This window comes from Calidris pugnax, unplaced genomic scaffold (genome assembly GCF_001431845.1).
Source record: "Calidris pugnax isolate Ruff unplaced genomic scaffold, ASM143184v1 scaffold31, whole genome shotgun sequence".
NCBI classification, from domain to species: domain Eukaryota; kingdom Metazoa; phylum Chordata; class Aves; order Charadriiformes; family Scolopacidae; genus Calidris; species Calidris pugnax.
This window is the reverse complement of record NW_015090786.1, coordinates 5,305,745-5,324,026: the sequence shown is the minus strand read 5'-3', so window position 1 is coordinate 5,324,026 and position 18,282 is coordinate 5,305,745. Positions and strand designations below refer to the sequence as shown.

General features: G+C 37.1%; 1 protein-coding gene across 1 annotated transcript in view; it reads left to right on the top strand.

The window, feature by feature from the left end:
- The window catches only part of USP34 (ubiquitin specific peptidase 34), a 110,003-nt gene that overhangs the window by 85,646 nt on the left and 6,075 nt on the right, over positions 1 to 18,282 (top strand). Inside the window, 17 exon segments of the mRNA XM_014966347.1 lie at positions 398 to 478; positions 1,643 to 1,728; positions 2,917 to 3,085; positions 3,170 to 3,244; positions 3,806 to 3,957; positions 4,375 to 4,423; positions 4,520 to 4,624; positions 4,742 to 4,786; positions 6,202 to 6,306; positions 8,734 to 8,881; positions 9,864 to 10,498; positions 11,047 to 11,204; positions 12,473 to 12,551; positions 15,763 to 15,889; positions 16,242 to 16,349; positions 17,428 to 17,532; positions 17,657 to 17,781. Of these exon segments, the coding sequence (XP_014821833.1) occupies positions 398 to 478; positions 1,643 to 1,728; positions 2,917 to 3,085; positions 3,170 to 3,244; positions 3,806 to 3,957; positions 4,375 to 4,423; positions 4,520 to 4,624; positions 4,742 to 4,786; positions 6,202 to 6,306; positions 8,734 to 8,881; positions 9,864 to 10,498; positions 11,047 to 11,204; positions 12,473 to 12,551; positions 15,763 to 15,889; positions 16,242 to 16,349; positions 17,428 to 17,532; positions 17,657 to 17,781 (2,352 nt within the window).

The following is an 18,282-nucleotide window of genomic DNA, read 5'->3' as shown; positions in this document are numbered from 1 at the left end:
AAAGTGCAAATGGGATCTAATTCAGGATCTACATTCTTGTTTAAGCCTATCCCTATTCTACAAGATTCTTAAGCTTATGCTCCATTGTAAGCATCATTTTTTATTCTGTTGACATCACTTTTCAGGATAAGCGTGTCCTTCCGGATAACTGAATAGTGGCCTGCAGAACCCAGGGATAAGAAGATACTGGATATAAATTGATACTGATGTTTATGCTATTGATCTTTATTGCTTTCCTCTCACGCATGGAAGACCTTTAGATTTCCCTTGGATTAAAACTTGCTTATTCCTTAATAATAGTAACATCAATTTCTCTTCAGACTTAAATATCATGCAAAAAGAAGATTGGACTAGAACAAGTTGGGAACAAAACTAACAAAGTATGTGTCTTCTGCAGTGGTTTTTGGATCGTATGGCTGATGATGATTGGTGGCCAATGCAGATTCTAATAAAGTGTCCCAATCAGATTGTAAGACAGGTAAGAAAAAATGTTCCTTTGTAAGCCAGGTGACTACTTGACCCATGAGCAGAAATGGACAATTATTATGACACATGATTCTGAAAGTTTTTATTAATACCTCTAATTTTCGTCTTTTCCATTCTTGCATATGATTTAGAGAATGTATTTGGCCATGGGAGCATTATTGTTTTTGGAAACGAAGTCAGTGTACACTTAAGATCACAAAATGTCACAATAGGTGCAAATAAAGGTTCCTACAGGTCCCTCCTGATTTCTACAAATTTGAACACTTTACATTTTTTTTTTCTGAATTGGTTCAACAGTAATGCATCAAGATACACCTTCAGAAAATTAAAAATAATTATGTATAGTCAATACTCATGAAAGCTTCAATTCTAAACTTCTGCATTTGGGTTTTGTGGGTAGATTTAATTTTATAATATTATGCCACAAAATTTTGTTAATACCTTTTTCTGGAAATTTTAAAATTGAAAAAAGCCCCAATATTAGTAGCATTTAGATACTCACAGATACAAATATTATTATTAGTTTCACTGAGAAATATACTTCCTTTGCAAGTTGTTTAGGTAAAAACTTTAGCAATTACTTTCTCTCACCCGAATCCTTCAGTTGAGTTTCTGAGTATTATTATTAAGTACTATTTCCATATAGAAACATACTACTTCCTGTATGCAACACATCAGCAAAGGAAATATTTCATGGCAAAGCTATGCAAGATCTTAGGCAAAGCTCTAATCCTTGATGGATGGTTTACAAATTAAAAATTACTGGAAGGAATTTCCTTGAAATTTTCATATAATTTTGGCATGATTTTTTTTTTATTTGGCCCCTGGCTATAAAAAGTTATGTGAAAATTTCAGAAAATAGGAGAAAAAAATAATGTTTATGAGCGGCAGTCGTGTCATGTTTCAGTGGTGTACAGTGCACACCAACATTAGAAACTGGGTTTAGGATTCCTCCATCAGATCTGTTAATAAGAACCATATGAGGTGTCAGTACACTAAGAAATGGAATGTGGGCGTCTCAATCTCAGCTTTAACTCTAAATCACATAGAGCTGGAAGTGGTACTTGGAGACAGAATATTCTTTGCTTAGAAAATGTGTATTGACATATATGTAAAAGAATGAACATGTGGAGTTCATTTACTTCTGCATTTGCAGATGTTCCAGCGTTTGTGTATTCATGTGATACAGAGACTGAGGCCAGTGCATGCACATCTGTATCTCCAGCCAGGAATGGAAGACTGGTAAAATAATAACACCTGAAAACTTCTATTTATTACATGCCTTACAGCAAGCACTTTTATTTAATGAATTACTCAGAATGATCCTGTAAACCTAAAATAGTGATGTTTTAATAGTTCTTTATTATTCTACCCAAAGTGCTCTGATTTATTTAAAAATATTGTGGTTGGAAAAGCTAATGTCTAAAGATATATTGTTTGAAATGTTTGTTTCCTTAGACTAGATTTTCAGCATAGTCTTTCTTTTCATTGCCAGTAGTAATATGCTGCACGTGTAAATCTCACTCCTTTTACATGAGAATCCCATTGTAAATTGGATCCAGAGGCATACAGGTGCAAATTTTATTTGTACACCCAATAAAAGGGGTTGGAGATGAGCCTAGTCCTGTGTGGTATAGCTAAATCACAGGCTTTGTCAAAAGTAGAAAAAAACCCTATTGATTCTGGTTTGTTCTGCTAATTATCAAGAAAGCTGTCTCTTTGTCTCCAATCATGAAATATTTATTCATTTTGATACATAATGAGAAGAGAAGTGTTTTTTCTTTCATCTCTTGGGTTAAGCTTACGATCCTGTTAATAACTTTTTTCCAGAGAAAAAGTGTCAGGGTTTGTAATAACTATACTGCCATAACAAAACTCAGGACATGAAGATACAGTTTTCATGGCAAAACATAGAATTAATTTTCTCTGGAAGCCCTATTTTAAAAGACTGACGCTTGTTTTGTTCAGTGATAAGTTCCAACTTTCAGCAGATGAATAAGGTTGCAAGTGGGTATTTTCTGCCTTGTCAGGATCCCCCATGTGTGTTTAGGAGACTGCCTTGCCTTAGCTCCATGGTAAAATGAGCTGTAACAGCATTCTTTCTTGAAAGTCGGGAAATTTGACATGCAAATCAAGACAATGATTTTAAGTAGGAGATCCCTTAATACTGTTTTTGTAAGAATTTTGTTCCTGACTGAGAATGCCAATTTTATTAACCTTCCAACATTTTGAATGATCGGTGTTACCTTACTTGAAGCCACGTTGTTATCTAGCCTACACTTGGCAAAAGAGAAAGTGTTGGAGATCTGAGTACGAGAGTCGGACAGAGTAGAAAACTAAGCTTTTCTGATTTTTTTTTTTTTTTTGACTGGTTCAAGATGATTTTATATTCCCTGTGTGTGAAGTATCTAAATTGGATTTTGTTTTCAGTTCGGATGACATGGATGGTCCTGTGGAAGACATCGGGAGTCGCTCTTGTGTAACACGCTTTGTGAAGACTCTTTTGTCAATTATGGAGCATGGTGTTAAGCCTCACAGTAAACATCTCACAGAATACTTTGCCTTTCTTTACGAATTCGCTAAAATGGGAGAAGAGGAAGTGAGTATAGCCTTGTAGGTTTGGGAATTAGGTGTGTATATGCCTGTATGTATTTTCAAGTAATTCAATATCTGCGTATTTCAGAGCCAGTTCTTGCTTTCACTGCAAGCCATATCTACAATGGTCCATTTCTACATGGGAACTAAAGGACCTGAAAATGTAAGTTTGAATATCTTGTATAACAAGAACTAGACTTTCATATTTTACGTACAGGATCGTTACTGCTGTCCCTTTTCAACCATCTTTCAGTTGTTAAATTAAAATTACTTTACTCATACAATTTTTTCAAGGTTTAAGTGATTATAATAATTAAAAAAGATGCTGAATTGGCTATTTCTGTTCAGTATAGAAATGGATATTAAGTAGAAGCAATTAAAGTCAACCTTTTCGTGCAATTCATGGTAACAATTGATTTCTTCCTCCTATTGTTGAAGTTAAACTTTTAAATCTACTTGCTTTTTTTAATAAATAGACCACCATCTCAGTCTAGGTAGTGACTCCAACCAGCCCAGCTTTTGCGTTTGTAAACACAATTTGGTTTGTGCAAAATGAATGTTTCAACATGAAAATCAAGCGATTGGATATTTACCTGGTTAGATTCATGCACATTTATTAAGTTGCTTTGAATAAAAGGACAGAATATCTGCAAATCCATGTACAGGCTCTTTAAAATTAAGGCTCGAAATGTCCACGTTGAAGTTAGCTCTTTTTCTCCTTCAGCCACAGGTTGAAGTACTTTCTGAGGAAGAAGGGGAGGAAGAGGAGGAAGAGGAAGATATACTTTCTTTAGCAGAAGAAAAATACAGGCCTGCTGCACTTGAGAAGATGATTGCCTTGATTGCTCTTCTAGTTGAACAGTCTCGCTCAGAAAGGTAAGAGCTCCTGAAAAACCAAAGTAAATTCTAATCTAAGCTAGCTCAGAAAGGAATTAGTGATTTTATGGGTCTGGGTTTTTTTTTTTGGTGGGCTTTTTTTAACAGCATGAATGAGCTTTTATATGGGCCCATTTATATTCTAACATTTTGGAAGAGAAATGTCATTGGTGATCAAATAAAAGACTCAGGGTAAATCCTTGAATACATTTCGCTTGCCCACATCTGTATTTCTTTTTTTATTTGGTGTAAGTACAAAATATATATAATTTTTGTTCAGTTTATGTCAGTACCTTTATTTTCTCTTTTATATTGTGGTACTGAAGAATATAAACTGACACTCTCAGTCCTGTATTTCTCCTTAACCTTGCTTTGTAATCTCTGAAGTAAAATGATAAAGATTTTTTTGTATTTTAGGCATTTGACTTTGTCACAAAATGACATGGCAGCATTAACAGGAGGAAAGGTAATTCACTTAAATATGGCTGTATAAGCCTCAAAAAATTCACCTGTGTGTGTACGTAATTGTAGCCAGTGTACTAATATATTACTATTTTTTCAGGGTTTTCCTTTTTTGTTTCAACATATCCGTGATGGTATCAACATCAGGCAAACTTGCAATCTCATTTTCAGTTTGTGTCGATACAACAATCGACTCGCAGAACATGTAAGTATTAGAAACTATAGCTATTTCTTGATGTAATAAGTGTAATGGGGTGATTTTTTTATTATTTTAACTGAATAAGCACAAGTCTAAGTGAGTTTTGTTTGTTTTGTTTTTAAGATTGTGTCCATGCTTTTCACATCTATAGCAAAGTTGACTCCTGAGGTATGTAAACATGCTACCTGTATATTAAATAATTTGTATTAATATTTTTATGTTTAAAATTACTTAAATAATACTTTGATAATCAAAAATTTTGCATGGAAGATGATCCATGGAAGTTTTTGTGACATTAGATGAAGTCTAACTGCACTGTGTATTAAGTTTTCTAAAGCAGAAATCTGGTATGCAGTTTAAGATGAAAGTTTTACTCAAAGCCAAATAACATTTCTAGATTCTCCACCTATGTGAACTAAAAAAAAAAATTGGTAGCAATGAAATGTGCATGCTCAAATAAGTGGAGATATGTAATTATCACCTGGTTGTTGAAGTTTTGGAGCACTATTTTGCTGTTCTGTGCATGCGAACACATTTCTCAGTCAGAAAATAAATTCCTGCCCTGGTAATAACCAAAGTACCGCAAGTTTCGAATGGATTCCACAAGAAAAATATATACAGGGTGGAAAAGTGTCTGCTTACACAAGGACGTTCTTGTAAACTGCTGTCAGAAAAGAAAAAATAATTGGGCAAAATTGAGGGCATGTCAAGCAGAGGAGACATGATCATGGGTGGAAAAGCAGCACATACTAAATCATTCTCGTGCCAGCTTTGCTTTGTGTGATAGAATGGGCACTATCAGCTGACAGTCACCTCCCCTCCTGCCGTGCAAACAGTTGCTACGTTTTTGTGCTTTTTTTGCTTTGCACATGCACACATGCACCGCAGACGTTTTTAGTGAGGTGCAAAATACGTAATAAACCAAGCAACCACTTTATTGAAGCATTGTTAAAAGCGGGCTGAGTCCTAGCAAACTTAAAAAGCCAAATACATTCATATTAGAGCCAACGTGTTAGAGTAGAAATGTTGGTGTTTTCAGAGGAAAACAGTATGCCAATAGTAGTCATCAGTGTAAACCCTCAAAATGTGATGCTTTTTGATAAACTTTTTGGGATCCGTGTAACATGTTATGCAAATACATAAAAATAATAGTTCTCTGAGAGAGTGAAATTTTCTATATGTGTAAAACAGGATAAATCTGTGAATTTTCAAGCCTGTACAGCATGTTTCCCCCCATTGGGGGGGATAACATCTGTCTCAGACACCGTTACTGTTACTTCCTTGCAACTATATCCTTCTGCTAAACTGATCCCAACTCGTATGATCATGTTGCCTTGCACTAGCTATACAAAGTGGCTTCATTCTACTGTATCCATATGTGCATGCAGTAGAATTAAGGTGTATTTGTATGTGGATTATTTACAGATTAAATAATAAGGGATTAAAAGTAATATAAACGTTTGTGTCAGAAGTTCATAGAGATATATTTTTATGCAAGTAATTGGGGTTTATTTTAAGGTCTCAAAAATAGTGGATGAAATGAAATAGATCAAAATGGATATTTTTGTTTTTATACATTACAGGCTGCCAATCCTTTTTTCAAATTGCTGACCATGCTCATGGAATTTGCTGGTGGACCTCCAGGAATGCCACCCTTTGCTTCTTATATTCTGCAGAGGATATGGGAGGTACAACATGTAAAAGAAAAGAGAAGCTAAATTGTCTTTCTCTTGTTCATTCTTTTATGTCTGTGAAAAGTTTTTTACATTTCTTTCTCATCCTTGCTGCATCGATTCATGACTTTTTTAATCACCATTTCTCTTCCTAATAAACAGCAACAGCTAATAGATATTTAAAAGTTCTGCTCTGAATTTTAGTGTTATTTTAACTGCATTCTGGTTAACTGGTATTTCAGTTAAAGTTGAAATTTTAGTTTAATGAGAAATTAATTGATTCATTCTAAGCGTCTAGAATGCTTCTTAAGGCAAGTTCCACTTATTTTTCTCAGTTATCCTTTTGCAAGGATTTTAAGATTTTTCAAGGCCCATTCTTTCTTAGTTTGGTTGGAATTTTTGTCCGTTATGTACTGGTTCTCTGAATATTGGTTTGGCATTTTTACTGTCTGTAAAATACTGTAAAATTAACATTTTTAACCCATAAAATAGTGCTAAATTGAATGTAGTGAATAATTTCTGTGGTGCAGGACCATTCTTGCTTGCTTTTCTAAAGCAAGAAAGAGACTTTTAAACCAAGTTGTCACAGGGATTAGTTCCTTGATCTGAGAAATAGGTTTGGAATTAAAACTTTTAACTTCAACTGGCTGCTCTTTTTGTTCCCAGCACAATTTACTGTCTTTATTACTGTCTGAGAACAGTGTGTCCAGCCTGAAGACTGCTGAGAACAAGCTGTTGAATGTTCATTCTCTTTAATACTCCTTTAAAAGTATGAGGGGGAGGTTGTAAATGGTTATTACTGTGCAGAATTGAGAGGCACTGAAGCGCTGTGGGATAGATATTCCTGATTAAAAGTATTTTATGCATAGTTTATGCATAGAGCAATTATAGGATAGGAACCACTAGGTAATCTGGGAAAGCATATACCAAGTGTTTGTTAGGTGTCTGATCTGAATATGGATTAGCTGTAATGGCTGTACCTCAGGTAACGAGTGTTCAAACAGCTCATCTCAAGGTCAAGAATTACATCCATCTGCTTTCTGTACGCGGGGAAGCAGTAGGTTATTAATTTCTCTCTGAAATAAGGAAACCTTTCCAAGAGAGTTATTGATAATATACAGGTTGTGGCATGACCTGCATGTGCTTCATGCTTCAGTGAGTAGCCACAAAGTTTATGCATGTAATTTGTTAAACAATCCTCTTTTTTATTCCCCTCCTTATTCTCAGTACACAAACTGAACCTACAGAGGTGGCAAGTCAGTGGCAGGTTTCTGTTGGAAAGCCAAGCTTTTAGCAGCAAAGTCATCAGTTCAGTCCCTGGTGTTGCCAGCGTTGTTATCCTTACCTTGTTGACACAGGTCTAGAGACAAAAATTGTGTAGGCAGGGATGAGAGACCTGGTGGTTAATGCACAGACAGACAGATTTAGGGTGTAGAACCTACTTTTGCGGGCACTCCAGTTTCTAGAAGTTGTCAAAAAGCAATTGAGCGGTGAAGACAGTGAAGGATGATAGTCTCTTTCTTGGAGATGCCCTCCGGCTATTATGAAGGAAGCTTGACAGATCAATTTGTCATTTCTAAAAAAAGGGAGGAGATTGTTCTTAATGTGTTTATTTTTAAATGGAGATTAAAATTTTATGAGCAGAGATTTGGTCATGTCAGCTGCTCATATTCTTCAGGTGGATTAGAGTAGTTGGAACAGCTTCAGCAATTTAGTTACTGCCTGTGGTTCCTTAAATAGACAGAGTTCTTTTTCCCTTGTCTGGGCGCCTGGACCTCAAGGTAAAATGAAGACAGTTTTTAAAAACTAGCAAATGAGCAAACTACATTTATTGGACAAATAACATGTTAACAAATTTCTAACTACACAGAAGGAGAAGGGCACAGGAAGCTACATTTTCTCCTTATTCTCTGTAAGGCTTTGCTAACTGTGCAGCAGCACACCATGGGCTTCTCATTACCTTTGAAAAGCACTAGATGAGTTTATTCCTTGAAATTGTATATTCATAAAAAACATAATAGCTGTCTCAGCATGAAGTGATATGAACATATTTGCATACCATTTATGTTCTTTTGATATAACTTGTATGAAAATACTGATTCAGTGTTTAGGGTTTGGGTTAGCTATTTTTTTAAAAAAATGTTTATTTGTTTATGGAGACAAGATTGTTCAGTTTTCCAAGTTGCTAGCGTTCCAACACTTAAGGATCACAGACTATGCAGAAAGGATATCTAGAGTAACTTCCTGGGCTTAGATTGAGCTTTCAGATCTCTGAAGAGATTCAGAAGTACACACCAGTGAAATGTTAATAAAGATTTTCTTTGTCTGCCAGAGAAAAAATATTTAGAAAGCCTTAATAGTTATTTTTGGTGTCTTTTAATAGAATCAGTACATATTATCAAGGTTAATGTATTCTTTTTGGTTCTTCCACTCTTCTCTCAGGTCATTGAATACAACCCGTCTCAGTGCCTGGATTGGCTGGCTGTGCAAACACCTCGAAACAAACTAGCTCACAGCTGGGTGCTGCAAAATATGGAAAACTGGGTTGAACGCTTTCTTCTGGCACATAACTATCCTAGAGTGAGAACTTGTAAGTTAATCTAAATTGAAGAAAATTATTCTTCTGTTGTAGCAAGTTACTATGCGTGTGGTATTCCTGTCACAAATGAAATACGTGCTTTTATACTTGTCTCTTCCTCCTTTTCCAATTATTTTAGGATTGCTGTATTTTAAAATATTAATACAACTGTGGTGCCTCATTGAGACGGGCTACCTGGTTTTGATGAAAACCATAATTTCATTTTGTAACTTGAACAATACATTAGTAGATTCTTTATCTTATGTGGTTAAATTTACAAGATCCAGGAAAACCCAAAGAAGAAAAATAAATAGTCCAAGAGGTTCTTGATAGCTTCCATCCTGTAGTTGTGCTGTGGGTAGGAGTAGTACATGTTCTTTACACCCATCACAGGGTAATCTTTAGTTGAGTCCTTTGAGTTTGTGGGTCAGCGAGAAGAAGCCTGTGCTTCTCCCTGACTCCAGGGTGTCCTGGCTCTCTAGTTTGTTCTGCTGGGAATCTCACTACCAGGCCATTGCCAACATTGTGCTTTCAGCCTTTCATGCATCTAATTTTTTAATATAAAGGAGAAACCACAGCAACAGGCCACAGGGAACTTTTAATGCCTTTTCTGTGGTTGAGGGAGATGTGGAAACTGGAGGTACAGCTTTGCAACAGACTCCAGTTGTAAACGTCTCTGAAGAGGTAATGATGCCTTGATCAAGCAGTACACGGTTTAGTCACAGGAGGCATCTGGGCTTGTTGGGTTTCAGCGGTTAGAACCAAGCAGCAGATGGGAATATGGGGTGAAGAGGCCTCAAAGCCACTTTTAACATGCTAGTCTTATCCACTCTAATACTTTTTTCACCTCCAGTGTGAATATAGTAATACCAGATTGTGTAAAATGCTTTGAAATCTGTAAATGGAACACATAATGTAATTTAACTTGTGATTAAATGGCTGTTGAGCATGTGTGTCATTTTTCAAAGGTGTAACAGATCTGTTTTTTTTGAAGCCGCAGCCTATCTCTTGGTGTCGCTTATTCCGAGCAATTCCTTCCGTCAGATGTTCCGATCCACTCGCTCTTTGCACATCCCCACACGCGACCTGCCTCTCAGCCCAGATACCACAGTAGTTCTTCATCAAGTCTACAATGTGCTTCTTGGCCTTCTTTCAAGAGCTAAGCTTTACGTTGATGCTGCTGTTCACGGCACGACAAAACTCGTGCCCTACTTCAGCTTCATGACGTACTGTTTGATCTCAAAAACTGAGAAACTCATGTTTTCTACTTACTTCATGGACTTATGGAACCTTTTCCAGCCTAAACTTTCTGAGCCGGCTATTGCCACCAACCACAACAAACAGGCTTTGCTGTCTTTTTGGTACAACGTGTGTGTCGACTGTCCGGAGAACGTACGCCTTATTGTCCAGAATCCCGTGGTGACGAAGAACATTGCCTTCAATTACATCCTGGCAGACCACGACGATCAGGATGTGGTGCTCTTTAACCGCGGGATGCTGCCTGCCTACTACGGCATCCTGCGCCTCTGCTGCGAGCAGTCCCCTGCCTTCACCAGGCAGCTGGCTTCTCACCAGAATATCCAGTGGGCCTTCAAGAATCTCACACCACACGCCAGTCAGTACCCAGGGGTGAGTAGACTGACACCAAAAAATGCCGTTTCCTTGTTAGCATTTCCTCTCTTACCAGGTGTCTCTTTTAATGCAAGAGATTAAAAGAACTATTTAATAAATCCAGTGGTGAAAGTATTACATTTCATTTCCTGGTAGAAGTAATTAATAATGTGTTTAGATCAGATTATGTATACTCTGTGGGAGGATTGTTTGGATCTTTTTCCTTGCCACGTAGCAGTTGGAGAGATGGGTTTTTTTTTAGAAGCAGCCACCGGTGTTTCCACTATTCTTCAATAATTTGTACCCCAGTCTAGTCCTAAGAAACAAGGAATAGCCTTTAATGGTGGTCTCAAGAAAGCGTGTTGCTTTTCAACACACTAAGTTGGAGGAATTCCCAGTGAGTTTCTTCTTGGCTTTCAGTTTCTGGAATAGGGCCAAGATTTAGCCCATTGCATTCGAACATGTGTTACTTAGTAGAAGTAATACACAATAAATAATACAAATCAGACAGAAATGGTAGCACACTGAGAGAGATTACTCTAACCTTCTATTTTTATGTGTTTTAGGCGGTAGAAGAGCTGTTTAACCTCATGCAACTGTTTGTAGCTCAGAGACCAGAGATGAGAGAGGAAGAGATAGAAGACATAAAGCAATTTAAGAAAACAACCATAAGCTGTTACCTGCGCTGCTTGGACGGACGCTCTTGTTGGACTACTTTAATAAGGTACGTTCGTAGGGAAGTCGTAGCGCAATAGTCCAATCCTGTTCAATTAAGAACTATATTTTGCCAAATGTGAAGTACAATAAAAATTAGTGTATGTGTTTTCATGTTTTTTTGAAGAAGTGTTGAGGATACTTTTATTCAAAAGTAAGCAAACAGAAAGTTTCAATTATAACCTTTTTTTTTTCCACAATCCATTGTTAGTGAATATAAATTCTTTTAGAATGTTTCATCAGCTGAAAATTCAGAAACTAAGCAAATATTTTACAATAAACAGGTGAGAACCAAGTTGTATATTGTTAGGGTTCAAAAATAATCGCTAAGACAAAATTGCATCAGTAGAGCCCTTGGAAAAAAAAAAACACCACTAAAAAAGAAATCAATTGATGTTCTAATTCAGCTGAAATTCCATTTTTGGCCTACCATGCTTAGTGTAGATGGGCAAAGCAGTAATTTCAGCTGCTGTCGAGATGATTTACGTTGGGGCAGAAATTTGTTTTTAGAAATCGTGCCAGTGGCACAGAGTTTTATTGTGCCTTATCTTCAACGGGTTTTTCATTTCTAGTCTGTCTTGGCGATCGACCAAGTGGCGATAGACTTGGTGAAACTTTGCTCAGGTGTTTTCAGTGTCACTACAAATTGCTTGTGTTATGTAGGTCAGGTATCGGGGGTTTAAATGCAACAGTTGATGCGTTGAAAGGCTCTTGCAAGAAGGGAAAATGACCTGTGTACCTTGAAGGGATTTTGTGCCGTCGCCTGTCATGGTGCACAGCCACCTTTCCCCAGTGCTCTGAAAGAATCGTGGCATGGAAGCAAGGGTTCATTAGTTATGCATCATCCTTTATTTTCTCTTATGCTGTAAGCAGGAAATGTTCCGATATAAATGTTTTTATACATTTAAAAGTCCTAACGTAGGCATAACTGAGCCTATTTAAATGTATCATTTGGCAAGCAGAAACTTCTCTCTTTTGAAGTACGTTATTCTCCTCAGTTTTTAGCATTTTTGCAGACATTATTTGGGAAATATTTCCGTAAAGGCTGTTTATAAATTACTTCTGATACCATAAAGGAAGTTGACATCAGAGACGTCTTCAAATGAAAGTGTGGGGGGAAAAATGAAAAGAATAATTATGTTCTTTTGGGGTTTCTTTGTTCTTCTGTAATTATTTTCCAAAATATAGCACAAGCATAAAATTTTAAGCATTTGTATGAATTATGAAAAGATTATATGTATTTTTTCAGTGTTTTCAATGTTTGGATTTTTTTCCTAGTGCCTTCAGAATATTATTAGAATCTGATGAAGACAGACTTCTTGTTGTGTTTAATAGAGGACTGATTCTGATGACTGAGGTAAAGACTTTGTCATTTAATTATAATAAACACCCTGCCTTCTTACCAAGGCATCGCTTCCTTCCTGACAACGTGTTTGCTTTAAATTGGTGTAATATGGTATCATTTAAAATAAAGATAAGAAATATGTTAAGTAAAGTTATTTATTAAAATCTTAAGAATCTTAGGAAGGACAAAAGAAGATTGATCAGACGTTTTGCTTGTCACAACACTAATGTAAGAGGTTAAGTACGTAAATTTGAGGCAGTACAAATCTCAATACAGGATAAAGATAACAGATGAGTTGATAACAGTGATTTGGTAGGATAACTAGAAAAGGATATAGCTTAAATTGGAAAGATGATCAAGAAATAAAAGGGTGATGTGTCATACGTCAAGGACAGATACACTTGCACTGGGGTTCATAATGGAGTAAATGAGGTCTGCTGAAAAAGTTGCAAGTAGCAAGAGATGTCATGGGTGGTAGGAAATCAGTCTTGGCTTTCTGCACTCAAGTACTTCCCCTGTTGTCCTTAATAAGATTTCTTTAGTAGTAAAAAGATCAGGAAAATATTTACCTGTTTGTAAGACAGAGGGTAAACCACTACGTTGAGAGGAGTGAGTTTATGCTTTTTTCCTGTCAGTCTTTTAGAGATCAGGTGTGAGTAAATGGCTTAGCACAGTCACACAGTTGTTACTAGTTAAGGAGTGTTAAGGCAACAGGTTAAAACACAGAAATAAAGGATACTTGGATGCAGCTGTGATTAATATTTCTAAACACTTCTTGAGGCACTTTTGAGGCAATTATCCTGTTTTTCCTACCCCCTGGGCTTTTGTTTCCAAGAAGGAGTGATCTAAGAACACATAAACTAGTTTTCTTTACCATGAAACTAAACTTAAAGATGCATTTCTGGAGCACATATAGTATATTCCAGTTGTAAATGGATATTTGGTCCAGGAGACCAGAGCAGAGTTAGTTCAAACTAAAGGAAGAAAAAAAAAAAAAAGAATAACTGAAATGGGTGCAGTTTGGGTGCTGAGCCCCTGCCCACCAGTGGTTTCACTCCACAGATCCACTGGTGCTGCCCTGCAGTGACATACGAAAAGCATAAAAGATGTTGCTGAAAACCCTGTGAGCTGTTAGTGGCTGCTTTTTTTGAGATGAGTGAGATAGCAGAAGACCGAAAAGGGGCACAGAGAGTGTTTTGTCTTTTTTTTCCCCCCTTCTTGTCCTTCTTAAGATGGGTGTAAGCTCTTGGATTCTATTCAACACTGAATTGGTGGATGAGAACATGTGTTTATTAGATCTCCTGGCAATGCACAATGAGGGAGGAGGCTGGGGCCTTTTGAGAACAAGAATGAAAATCAAGTTTGTCTGGATGTGTCAGAGAAAGTGTAAAAATAAGATGCAATTAATTCTTGGCATGTGTAGAGCGTGGATTCAGGGAGGGATAATAAACTGGTAAAAACCCCTGGTGCAAGCCCAGTGGCGAGGAGGCGGTGGTAGCTGTGCAGTGCAGGGGACGCTGGAGGAGATCGCTTCAGGTGGCAGCCACCACAACTGGAAGTCATCAACAGGACTTGGAGCAAACATCTGTCAAGGATATAAAGATATTTAGTCTGCCTTAAGGCACATGGATGGACTAAATGATGCTGTGAGGTTGATTCCAACCACGGTTTTATATGGTTTATATAAAACATTCTCTTAAGTTTTTAATGTCACTAGTTTGTATTTTCTGGGACAAACTGTGATAGAAAAAGCTGGAATTACAAAATCAGTTAGAAAAATAAGAATTAAGGCATTGCAGTACTGTTGGAAAATTTAGTTTTCATGAGTTTATTGTAAGTGTAAGCCTTCTGGTAAACTCTAGTCAGCTTACCTTCAGTAAACTTGGGCTAAAAAGTTATCAACTGTACTATAACTTTATTCATACATGAAACTCATAAGTAGACTAAAATACAAAAAGAACTTTCTAACAGCTCTAGTTAACCCTGATCCATGCTAACAATGGATGATTAAGTTTATAAAGAATGTGTAATATAAGATGCAATTTATCCAGTGTAAAACTGCTAGAAATTAGGTAAAACTAGTGTTCAGCTTTTAGCCGAGTTGCTTCACAGCTTTAAATTACCAGCCCTTACATTGTCACTTGTTTGCTGGCAGCGTTCTGCACAGTGAAGAGCACTGCATCGAGGAGCTGTCACCTCCAGAAAAGTGACACATCTTGTGCTAGAATTTTTGCAGTTCAGAAATTAGTTGCTTTTCCTTCCCAATATTTCTATATATCACAGATGCCTAGAAGGTATTCTGGTTATAAAAGAAGTAATTCGTCTGATGTACAATCATACAGCGTATGTCCTTCAGCAGCATTTTTAAAGATGACCAGCATCTGTGTTAATCTTACGTTTTTTCCCCAAATTCACATGCCCATGTGGGCATCTTTCTTTGTGCGTCTGTCTTCTTTATGTATCATCTGTCTTTATGCATCTCCAATATTGCTTGGTGTGTTGGCACAGAAGGATTGGGATTGAAGATACATAAAAATACCGAGGCTCAATTATTGGCTTTTAGATAAGTGTTAGGTGTGAAAATGTTATATTGAGCCACTAATAGAAAGCTTTTACCTTGAAAACAAATTAAGACTGTTTTTAAATGTCTGTCTCTATAAGCTGCATTGGCTGTGCTCACAAAAACGCTCATTTCTTGAGTTGCGGTGGGTGGTACCAGCTTGGAGAGGGGTTATTGTTGTAGTAAATATTACAATTTCAGTTTCCCCCTGGCATCATGTAAGAAAAACGTAATATGATTCTAGTTTGTGGGTTAATGACCAAAAGCATGTTGCAGTTTAACCCACCATAAAAGACTGCCTGCTGTTCATTGTTACCACAACTACATGTCCAGGTCAACAATTACATTTGGTTGTTGTAGGAAATACCTGGTGGTTCATTTGTTCTCTCTTTTTCCTCTTTCTGTCCCTTTCCTTTCCTGTGGTTCTTTTTTTGTTTTGTTTTAAGACTCTTTTGTTCACAGTAAATTTACCAATTTTGTGTGCAGGTTTATTCTGTTTTTAAGTGTGGTTATCTTTGAGTAGTTTTGTGATTATATCTAGTACCGTATATTTTGATACATCTTTTTTGAGCATAAAGTAAATGTGAAATCTGTAGGACAGACAGCAATGATAAGTGTGTTAAATTGACACCGTAAAGTTTTGGCTTTGTTTTTTCTTCACAGTCCTTTAACACATTGCACATGATGTACCACGAGGCCACAGCGTGCCATGTGACTGGAGACCTGGTAGAACTTCTGTCTATTTTCCTTTCGGTTCTTAAGTCAACACGTCCATATCTTCAAAGAAAAGGTTTGATTATAACTCTTGGAAAGGATCATGCCTGTTGTCTGTTAGTTCATTTTCATGACCCAAAACCTAGTATTTTATCTTGACTGTTACCTGTGTGTAAAAACTTCACATGCAGTAGGAGATATGATTATTAAGTTATTAAATTGTTACTTATTAAATTATTTATTGACATAATATGAAACTAGATTAAGTGAATTTAACAGCAGTAGACCAGTGAGATTTAACAGGTTTCTAGACTGATTAAAATCATGCTAGAGGTAAAACAGATTCTTCAGCAGTAAATGTCTGTGCTTTATTTAATGAGCTTTTGAGAACTGGACCTGACGGTTTTCTCTGGTTTTTGCATTTGCAGATGTGAAGCAAGCTCTCATTCAGTGGCAGGAGAGAATTGAGTTTGCCCATAAGCTCTTGACTCTGCTAAATTCCTATAGTCCCCCCGAGCTTAGAAACGCCTGTATTGGTAAGTCCTGGTGCTGTAACTGCAGCCGGGAGGGACCTGTTCTACCCTCTTACCTGCTTTGAAATTTAAATTCCGTCTTTCCAAGCGCAAATGCTTACGAGATACTCTGTAGATTGGGTGATTGGGGTTGTTTATATTAATACTGTCAATACACCGGTATTGTCATTCTTCCTATTTGAAGTAATTTTGCTTTTGTCAGGTTAAAATTAATATTCCTGCTTCCCCAGGCATGCAGAGTCTGTGCACAAAAGGTCAGCCTGCATTTTGGGAGACCAGCTTGCTACCTGATAAGGGGCACGAGTAAGGAATAACTCCTAAATTCAAGCATCAATGAGTTTCAAATCAAATCCCAAATCTTATATTTAAATTCAAATATTAACTGCCACTCCACTGGGAAGGGTGCATGGTGACCACCATAGTCTGAGTAACAGCTTCTAAGGTTTTTATAATCCATTACTGGGAGGTGTAATAATAAAAGTAAAGCTTAAGTAGCTCGTAGAATTGAATGGATTTTCTTTTATAATTGTAGGTGTAGACATTATATATAAGTGTATCTCTTGCATTAGAAGGACCTATTTCAAAAAGTTTTTCTAGTTTAGTTTTTTTAAGTATTATTTAATGGATATAATCTGCATTTTTATGCATGTTGATGAAATCCTAAAACTGTATCCGAATTACCATTTTTTGTGCGATTTGTGTGCATTTCCCCCCTATTTCGAGTGCCTTTCTCGTCCTCCTGACTGCTGCTGGTTGACATTTTCCAGGCATCAAACCTGATAATGTTTAAGAAGAAGGAAAGAGGGTAATTTTATTGAGCTTCTGCTTTCTACAAGGAGCACCCCTCTCACTGGTGGTTGATCTCCCACTGAGCAGGTTTTCTCCCAGTGGCAGTGGTGAAGGGAGTGTGGCTGGTTCAGGGGTGTTGGCTTTGTTGGCAGTAGAGTCTGCCTCCACGGTGTTCACCGAGGGCAGCCAAAGTGGTATGAAAGAGAATTTAAAAATGCATGAGCCTGAAGTTAAACTGTTTGCTGTTAAGAAATAACAATATGTAATAGCAAAAACAACTTTTTGTTTGTAGATGTCCTCAAGGAGCTTGTACTTTTAAGTCCTCATGATTTCCTACATACTCTGGTTCCATTTCTACAGCACAATCATTGTACATACCACCACAGTAATATCCCAAGTAGGTATTTCAGTGATTGTCTTTTGAAGTTCTCTTACACTGTTGTTACTGTATCGTGTTCCTTGCTGGTATCAAATATTGACCTTTTTAATATATCCCTATTTTATCCTAACTTATACTACAGTGTCTCTTGGACCTTATTTTCCATGTCGTGAAAATTTGAAATTAATAGGGGGAAAGAGCAACATTCGTCCTCCGCGTCCCGAACTTAACATGTGCCTCTTGCCCACAATGGTGGAAGCCAGCAAGGTACGTCAGGGTGTGGGCTCACAAACCACTGCTTCTCTTTTGGTTTCCCTTTGTGTAAAAGTATTACAAGAATCCAGTAGCATAATGCATCTACGTTTTCTTTGTAAACAAAGCATAATTCTTCTTCAAGATGTGTTGTCCTCATATACTCCATTCTAGATGTGCACTCCAGAAGCACCATTTCCCTGCCCTTGGTGACACACAGCTTCATATTCCAGGCGTGATAAGAGTTTGAACCTTGTATTCAGACAAAACCCCATAGCAGACATTCTGATAAGCTTCCAATCTGTTTGTGGCATATATAAAGAAAATTCAGGAACTGCCCAGGGATGGTCCAGCTGGGTTTCAAAGTATGTTAAGGTTTATTACCAGAGAGCTGGGTAGATCCTCCAGGGTTCATTAGAGCCCGTTCCACTGGGACTGAGGCATAATCTCCTATTTGTTCGGGTAAAACACCAGCTCCTGAAATACCGCACAGGGCTTTGAGTCTTTTACTTTCCA